The sequence below is a fragment of the Puntigrus tetrazona genome, chromosome 13 (assembly GCF_018831695.1).
Source record: "Puntigrus tetrazona isolate hp1 chromosome 13, ASM1883169v1, whole genome shotgun sequence".
NCBI lineage: Eukaryota > Metazoa > Chordata > Actinopteri > Cypriniformes > Cyprinidae > Puntigrus > Puntigrus tetrazona.
Genome location: NC_056711.1, coordinates 18262805 through 18272604, shown reverse-complemented (window position 1 = coordinate 18272604; position 9800 = coordinate 18262805). Strand labels below are relative to the sequence as shown.

At 37.6% G+C, this 9800-nt stretch overlaps 1 protein-coding gene and 1 long non-coding RNA gene across 2 annotated transcripts; both read right to left on the bottom strand.

Moving 5' to 3' along the window:
* Positions 1-4770: 4770 nt before the first annotated feature.
* On the bottom strand, positions 4771-7978 carry LOC122356838 (E3 ubiquitin/ISG15 ligase TRIM25-like; the record flags this gene model as incomplete). The annotated part of the gene is made up of 5 exons (XM_043255909.1): positions 7824-7978; positions 7668-7739; positions 6770-7396; positions 5941-6036; positions 4771-4923 (listed from the first exon to the last, which is right to left on the bottom strand). Coding segments are annotated over exons 3-5 (813 nt in total), but the record flags the coding sequence as incomplete, so codon positions are not given.
* Positions 7979-8008: 30 nt separating this feature from the next.
* Positions 8009-9297, bottom strand: LOC122356621. Its single transcript, XR_006252355.1, has 3 exons — positions 9209-9297; positions 8910-8951; positions 8009-8741 (listed from the first exon to the last, which is right to left on the bottom strand). It is a non-coding gene; the product is annotated as an uncharacterized LOC122356621 (long non-coding RNA).
* Positions 9298-9800: the final 503 nt, after the last annotated feature.

Genomic DNA, 9800 nt, shown 5'->3' with positions numbered 1-9800 from the left:
TCAATGTCTAATATTAATGTTAAATTAAAGGGGACTAACATGCACTTTCATGAATTAAGAGCTGTTTTACGCTGTTAAAGTTGAATCGCCACGCTATGCATGGACAACAGTTTGGACATATGACCGAGTATTTATTTGCCAAAAATTATGAGATTTTTTTTAGATTGTGGTTCTTCATGACATGGTCGAGGATGGAACTCCTTATATGGGCATTTCCCCTGGAAGCACGCACCCGCGCAGACAAAGACAAGAGAGGGATCATACTACTTAGCTTGTTTTATATTTAGCTGTTTTTAGGTTGTTTAACCAAAATCAGAACATTAAGTCAACATCAAATTGACTTAAAGTCACTTTAATTTCAAACCAAAACGCTCGGATATCACATTATACAGACATCGTGTCTGGTGGGGTTGCTGACAGTGTCACCTTTCTTTGTTATTCTGGCCTTGTGTTCTTCACAGACTTTGACCAGTTGGCTTTTCAGCCCCGAGACAGATTCTTCTACATTCTTAAAGGTCAGGAGTTCACTAATATCTCCGGGTGAAGCTGTGCACAGATACAGTCCAGACTGAGGAGAGTAACTCTAACAACAACAAAAAAAAGGATTTAGATATTAAAAATGTTTATTTGTCAGTATTTTATCAGTATTAGATTGTACTTTTTATACCTGGAAAAAGCGGATGTGATCCTCTGTATGTAAAATCGGCTCCAGTTTTTCGTTCTCCTTTTTGCAGATTGGCGATCTCCGCTCCAGCTGCTGTATGTGATCATTGATCTGTGCTATCTCCTTCTTCTCCTGAGCTCTGATCAGTTCTCTCACCTCAGCTCGTCTTTTCTGAACGGAGCGGACGAGCTCACCGAAGATCCTCTGGCTGCTCCACGCTGCCTGTGCAGAACGCTGTTCACACACACGAAAACACCGGGCGCAAAGCACTTTTAGAATACAATCTTACAGCAAACATAATATAGATAAACAGGTTTTTATGATAGCGTTTATTGATTTGATGAAGTTGCTGTTTTGCTTTCACTGCTTTGACTTTAAACACATCAACAAGAAATATCTGACTTATTATAAACAAACAGCTAATCAACAATTAACTATTTAAATTCCATGTTTTAAATTCCATAAAACAATGCAAGTGTCAGTTGTCCTGTCTCATTAATCTGGCCGCTCCATAGTATACACAGATTACTACTGACCTTGAATCTCGCAAGTGAAAGTGAAAAGCGGCGCACATTCAAAAGCAGTTTATTTCCCTTTAGATGTTTTTAGTACATGTAATTTCCAAACACGGTTTGGGTTTCCCTTCTGCCCAACATTCCATCATATTTACCGTATAAGAAATCACAGCCTTCCTAAATGCCTGGACCTTCTCGTCTATGACTGTGATTTTCAGAGTGAAATCACTCTTTTTTCTATTTAGTTCCTCCTGTGGGTGAATATGGAACAATTAGAATCATTTGTATGACTTCTGAAATTATATATATATATATATATACACACACACACACACACACTAACTATAACGTATAAGTAACTTTGCAACTACATGTCATCTACTGGTCATTAGAGCAGACTGCTTAATATCTGCTAACAATTTATTTAGATGGTTCACCAACGTTCCATTGACTACATAACTTTGCAAGCATGTGAACTCATTCTAACCCTAACACTATTAACAGTCTATTATACTCTAGAGAGTAGTTGCAAATTTTCTTATAGTTAATAGAATGTCTAGAGGAAAATTGATTCTTTTATTTAATTTGCAGTGTTATGAAGTTAATTTGTGGTGCCCTGCTTGTATTTAAAATCTCATTTTTCTTTTTTTTTTTTTTTTTTGCTTAAAATTATTGATCAAAAATTGTGCTCTGGTACTATACAATTATATGGAAAATCAGAGTATTTACTGCATTTTTGTGTTAATATTATTACCTATATTTACTATATAATAGTATCTTGTGCGCCGTCACTTGAATACATATCGCTCATCATCTTACCTGTTTTTGCCATTTCAGCTGCAGCTGAGACCGTTCGATGTCCACTGTGTTGAGTCCCCATACAAACTACTACATATACACTTCTGGTCGTTATAGCAGTATATCTCCAGAGCTTTATGATGCTGAGGGCAGATCTGCTGCTGTAGATCCGAGCGTCTACCAGCTTGTGTTTCTTAAAAGCTTCAGACTCGTAATGAGGCTGAATGTGAGTTGGGCAGTAAGAAGCCATACAAAACAAACAAGACTTGACGGCTTTGAGTTTTCTTCCTTTGCAAAAATCGCACGTAACATCTTCAGGCTTAGCTGGAACTTCCTGTTTCATTCCCTCTACAATCTCAGCCAGGACCGTGCTTCTGCTGAGATCTGGTCTTCGGTTGAACGTCTTCCTGCATGTAGGGCAGCTGTACACTCGCCTCAAAGAAGCATCTCGATCCCAGCAACCCTTTATACAGTCCGTACAGAAACTGTGCCCACAGGCTGTAGTCACGGGTTCTTAAACAGGTTCAGACAGATCGGGCAGTTTAAAGGATTTTGAGCATCAGAGACTAATTCTGCCATTTTGGTGCTTTCACTGGAACATTCACGGTATAATAACTTTTGAAATTATAATGGGAGTGGCTCCTATGCAAAAACGAGTAAATGAAAATGAAAGTAAAAACAGTGAATCAACAGGGTATTTTCTGCTTCTGAAACTTTTAAACTGCACCATCATGAAAAGCACTATACATCTGAATTTAATATTTAGAAATACATTTGCAGCCCCTGATAAAATACACCCTGCTGCACAATTCTCAAAACACACACACACACACACACACACACACACACAATCACACTCACACTCACACTCTTTCAATTTACTAGTTTTATTCACCAATTTAGCTAGACTCACACCTTGACTGGCATTCCACAGCTGCTGGTTTTATTCGTGGATCGCCGTCAGTCACTCCACTCTCAACCTCGTTACTGAAAGCGCAAATGAGCAAAAAGAATTGGAGCAGATTTTTGTGTCTGCATATACACAAAGTGTGCAAAGAAGGAAACCACTAACCTGAACAGGATAAACAAGCGTAGGTTGCTCTTAAAGGGACAGTGGCCCTTTTTAAGCAGTCTACTGGTTGCAACACAAACATTAAGTAGATTTAGGCATTTTATTTAGCAAGTTCATAAAAGAAATGTCAACTGGTTAAATTTGCATGCGGGACTGCTGATTTGCCAGAAAACGTATTTTGTTATGCTCCACCTAAGCTAATAAATCAACAAGATTTTGATTACAACAAAACACAAATCACAGTTTTGTTGCTATTTTAATAGCTTTTTCACTCACCATGTAGAAACATACCGAAATAACCGATCATTTCTCTTAATGCGCATACACATTTCTTTTCATCTATGTTTTGTAGTAACCAAGACTCTGCAGACACTTACGAACATGAGCAAATCACTTTTTCACGATTTAAGATTTCTTTATTATTAAGAAATAACAAATTTACAAATGTTTTGTAATTGGCAAACAGCAAGCTTTCAACTTCATCAAATGTTTGCAGTCATGACAATATTTTTGTTTTAGACCCACCTAGACATTAATATGAATCATCAAAATATACATTACATTACGGACTTCTGTATTTGATGCAGGTCAGATTTTTATTTTATTACTCCCAGGCCACTCTCTCCCGGCAGGCTTCATTCGGAAGTGAAACTTAATGAGGTTAATGAGTTACCTATATAACAAAAGTATATATTATATTAATATTAAATTATTGAGTTCCTTGTTCAATATTAAGTTTTGTTTTTTTTTGTTAAACAAGGTTTAACTGTACTGCAGGACTTGCTTTTAAATTTATCGGTTATTTAAAATGTTCTTCCCGAATGAAATATATATATATATATATATGTCTATATATATATATGTCTTACTCACATTCACTGTCTGATGAGGACGAAGCTGTAACTAAAGAAACCACTGTAAATGTAAAAATATTGGATGAGTAACAGAAGTAAGAAACAGAGTGAAGAATAAAGGGCTATAATGTTGAATTATGATTAGAAATTGAATTATGCACACACACACACACACATACATATATATATATATATATATATATATATATACATATACATATATACTCACTGTCTTCGTGCATGAAGCAATTTTGGAAATTTGGACATCAGCAACTATTAAAAAGACAATATAATTAATTACTTAACGCCATACTTTTTTTTTTTTTTAATTTGCCAGTAACCCTGAAAGTTGTGGTGAAATCAGCTGCTAATGAGCACTTCGCCTCAAATTGTTATATTTTGTCCAATAACCAAGCTTGTTTAGCCCCCGATGAGTCCTTGTCGGTCTTCCGTTTCTCATGCTCCCAGCTTCACATTGTGCTCTCTTTCACACCTCTACATACTTGTATAAAGTCCTTGACGACGTTACTTCACCTTTTACTGATATTCTGTCCACGTGTTCATCGCAGAGTTTGACCAGTTGGTTTTTCAGCTCTGAGACGGCGTCATTCACATTTTCAAAGGTCAGGGGGTCGTTAACGTCTCTGGGTGAAGTCGTGAACGCATCCGGTCCGGATTGAGAAGAGGAGAAATTCTGAAATCGGAAGAAAAACCGACACCTTAAGAACAGATTCAAAAACAATTTTTGCGTTTCATTACAGAAGACATTCTCTAGTTCTCTTTATACCTGGAAGAAATGGATGTGATCCTCTGTATGTAAAATCGGCTCCAGTTTTTCGTTCTCCTTTTGCAGATTGGCGATCTCCGCTCCAGCTGCTGTATGTGATCATTGATCTGTGCTATCTCCTTCTTCTCCTGAGCTCTGATCAGTTCTCTCACCTCAGCTCGTCTTTTCTGAACGGAGCGGACGAGCTCACCGAAGATCCTCTCGCTGTGCTCCACCGAAGCCCACGCAGAGCGCTTTTAGGACGGAAACACGTGACATAAAGCCTTATGATGATGTTCCAAGGGACGTACAGGAACAATGTTTGCTTTGCATGAAATTCCACCCAAATATTCACCCATGGCTGTGGTGCACGTGACCAGAAACCATTATAAGTGTAGGAATAAGTGTCAGTCGTTCAACACATGGCAACATCTACAAGCTGTCCACACCGAACCATTGAAATCATGTCCTTAATTTCAGAAGCAGCTCTTGAGTAGGCTTACATCAGAAATCGATCGAGGCATCGGTTTGCTGTTGGGGATTTCTTGTGTCACATTAGAGTTCAATGTGTTCCTGGGTCAACACATTTTGCTGGCCCTTAAACGTTTGAATCCAAAATAGTCTTGACCATATCTCCACATCTAAACCTAATCTTACCCACGAGCAATCTTTAATATGTACCTCCCACCTTTTTCAAGGGACCATAAGTAATTGGACAATTGACTCAAAAGCTGCTTTGTGGACAGACGTGGGTTTTTCTACATCACTTAAGCATACAAAGGAGTGCGTAAGTGAGCCATTTGCATTTTAAAACCCGTATATTGTGTTCAAAGTGTCTCTCAATACAAATGAAACCATTTAAAAAAATCTAAGAGATAGCAGAAATGTAAGGAGTTGCCAAATCAACAAGTCTGAGAGAGAAAAAAAACAACACTATGATTTCCACACCCAAGGGAGTCATTGAATGTATAAGAAAAAACATTTTATTTGTGACATTTATTTTGTCCAATTACATTTCAGCCCATAAAAAGGGGCACTGTGTGTAAAAGTTCATCTTGTGTGCAAATATAACCTAACTGTATATTTTTACATTCAACAGTACAAAAAAAGTATTATAGATGCATATGAGTCTGGTGGTATTTGCTGCTGATTGTTTTTTTTTGAGATCGAACAATTTGTTATTAAATGCAGGACGGTCAAATCAAATCGACGATAATCGCTAGAAATTTTGCTCAATCAAAACCTCTTTAAAAACGATCAACTGCATTTACCTCGTGAGAATCCCCAGCCTTCCTAAATGCCTGGATCTTCTTGTCTATGTCCGTGATTTCCTGAATGTGATCCCTCTTTTGTATTTTCAGTTCTTCCTATGGATGAATTTGTAATAAATGATTTTTTTGAGTGACTTATTAGCACAGAAATATTAGCAATAATGAATGTATGGTAACCATTTATTGTAACAATAAGAAACGTATTGGCTATATATTAACTACCAGTCATTAGGGTAAACCTAATATCCAGTAACACTTTATTTTATTCATCCACCAAAAGATATTGTCATAACTTTGCAAGCACATCAGCTCATTCTGACTGAAACTATAACAGTCTACTATACTCTACTGAGAGTTTTGTGTTTTATTTGATGGATATTAGTCGAGTTTTGTGTTCAGTCTGATAGTTTAATACCATGTGTCTAACAGAAAGTAGCTGTTTTTACGTTGTTTCTTTGTTACGGGCCCAAGAACCTAAGGTGCTCTGGCATTCATATTATTTTTATTATTCCACTCTTGGGCATATCCCAGCCCAAAGAACCGCTTGTGGGAATGCTATGAAATTTGTAACACAGATCAGATATAGCGCCATTAATGGCCATTTCACTAATGTGTATGCTTTTGAACCATACCTTTCAGAAGTATTGATAAACATGCCATTAATACCTCACACAGAACACAAATCAATGAGATAACAGCACCACCTATTGGTCAAAAGTGATGAGCCATTAAATCATATTATTAGTGGTTTTCTTATTTTTCGGCTATATTCACTATCCAACAATATCTTGTACGCCATCACTTGAATACATATCGCTCATCATCTTACCTGTTTTTTTGCCATTTCAGCTGCAGCTGAGACCGTTCGATGTCCACTGTGTTGAGTCCCCATACAAACTACACATATACACTTCTGGTCGTTATAGCAGTATATCTCCAGAGCTTTATGATGCTGAGGGCAGATCTGCTGCTGTAGATCCGAGGAAGCGTCTACCAGCTTGTGTTTCTTAAAAGCTTCAGACTCGTAATGAGGCTGAATGTGAGTTGGGCAGTAAGAAGCCATACAAAACAAACAAGACTTGACGGCTTTGAGTTTTCTTCCTTTGCAAGAATCGCACGTAACATCTTCAGGCTTAGCTGGAACTTCCTGTTTCATTCCCTCTACAATCTCAGCCAGGACCGTGCTTCTGCTGAGATCTGGTCTTCGGTTGAACGTCTTCCTGCATGTAGGGCAGCTGTACGCTCGCCTCAAAGAAGCATCTCGATCCCAGCAACCCTTTATACAGTCCATACAGAAACTGTGCCCACAGGCTGTAGTCACCGGGTTCTTAAACAGGTTCAGACAGATCGGGCAGTTTAAAGGATTTTGAGCATCAGAGACTAATTCTGCCATTTTGGTGCTTTCACTGGAACATTCACGGTATAATAACTTTTGAAATCATAATGGGAGTGGCTCCTATGCAAAAACGAGTAAATGAAAATGAAAGTAAAAACAGTGAATCAACAGGGTATTTTCTGCTTCTGAAACTTTTAAACTGCACCATCATGAAAAGCACTATACATCTGAATTTAATATTTAGAAATACATTTGCAGCCCCTGATAAAATACACCCTGCTGCACAATTCTCAAAACACACACACACACACACACACACACACACACACACAATCACGCTCACACTCTTTCAATTTACTAGTTTTATTCACCAATTTAGCTAGACTCACACCTTGACTGGCATTCCACAGCTGCTGGTTTTATTCGTGGATCGCCGTCAGTCACTCCACTCTCAACCTCGTTACTGAAAGCGCAAATGAGCAAAAGAATTGGAGCAGATTTTTGTGTCTGCATATACACAAAGTGTGCAAAGAAGGAAACCACTAACCTGAACAGGATAAACAAGCGTAGGTTGCTCTTAAAGGGACAGTGGCCCCTTTAAGCAGTCTACTGGTTGCAACACAAACATTAAGTAGATTTAGGCATTTTATTTAGCAAGTTCATAAAAGAAATGTCAACTGGTTAAATTTGCATGCGGGACTGCTGATTTGCCAGAAAACGTATTTTTGTTATGCTCCACCTAAGCTAATAAATCAACAAGATTTTGATTACAACAAAACACAAATCACAGTTTTGTTGCTATTTTAATAGCTTTTTCACTCACCATGTAGAAACATACCGAAATAACCGATCATTTCTCTTAATGCGCCACACATTTCTTTTCATCTATGTTTTGTAGTAACCAAGACTCTGCAGACACTTACGAACATGAGCAAATCACTTTTTCACGATTTAAGATTTCTTTATTATTAAGAAATAACATATTTACAAATGTTTTGTAATTGGCAAACAGCAAGCTTTCAACTTCATCAAATGTTTGCAGTCATGACAATATTTTTGTTTTAGACCCACCTAGACATTAATATGAATCATCAAAATATACATTACATTACGGACTTCTGTATTTGATGCAGGTCAGATTTTTATTTTATTACTCCCAGGCCACTCTCCCCCCCGGCAGGCTTCATTCGGAAGTGAAACTTAATGAGGTTAATGAGTTACCTATATAACAAAAGTATATATTATATTAATATTAAATTATTGAGTTCCTTGTTCAATATTAAGTTTTGTTTTTTTTTTTGTTAAACAAGGTTTAACTGTACTGCAGGACTTGCTTTTAAATTTATCGGTTATTTAAAATGTTCTTCCCGAAATGAAATATATATATATATATATATGTCTATATATATATATGTCTTACTCACATTCACTGTCTGATGAGGAGAAGCTGTAACTAAAGAAACCACTGTAAATGTAAAAATATTGGATGAGTAACAGAAGTAAGAAACAGAGTGAAGAATAAAGGGCTATAATGTTGAATTATGATTAGAAATTGAATTATGCACACACACACACACACATACATATATATATATATATATATATATATATATACATATACATATATACTCACTGTCTTCGCATGAAGCAATTTTGGAAATTTGGACATCAGCAACTATTAAAAAAGACAATATAATTAATTACTTAACGCCATACTTTTTTTTTTTAATTTGCCAGTAACCCTGAAAGTTGTGGTGAAATCAGCTGCTAATGAGCACTTCGCCTCAAATTGTTATATTTTGTCCAATAACCAAGCTTGTTTAGCCCCGATGAGTCCTTGTCGGTCTTCCGTTCTCATGCTCCCAGCTTCACATTGTGCTCTCTTTCACACCTCTACATACTTGTATAAAGTCCTTGACGACGTTACTTCACCTTTTACTGATATTCTGTCCACGTGTTCATCGCAGAGTTTGACCAGTTGGTTTTTCAGCTCTGAGACGGCGTCATTCACATTTTCAAAGGTCAGGGTCGTTAACGCCTCTGGGTGAAGTCGTGAACGCATCCGGTCCGGATTGAGAAGAGGAGAAATTCTGAAATCGGAAGAAAAACCGACACCTTAAGAACAGATTCAAAAACAATTTTTGCGTTTCATTACAGAAGACATTCTCTAGTTCTCTTTATACCTGGAAGAAACGGATGTGATCCTCTGTATGTAAAATCGGCTCCAGTTTTTCGTTCTCCTTTTTGCAGATTGGCGATCTCCCGCTCCAGCTGCTGTATGTGATCATTGATCTGTGCTATCTCCTTCTTCTCCTGAGCTCTGATCAGTTCTCTCACCTCAGCTCGTCTTTTCTGAACGGAGCGGACGAGCTCACCGAAGATCCTCTCGCTGTGCTCCACCGAAGCCCACGCAGAGCGCTTTTAGGACGGAAACACGTGACATAAAGCCTTATGATGATGTTCCAAGGGACGTACAGGAACAATGTTTGCTTTGCATGAAATTCCACCCAAATATTCACCCATG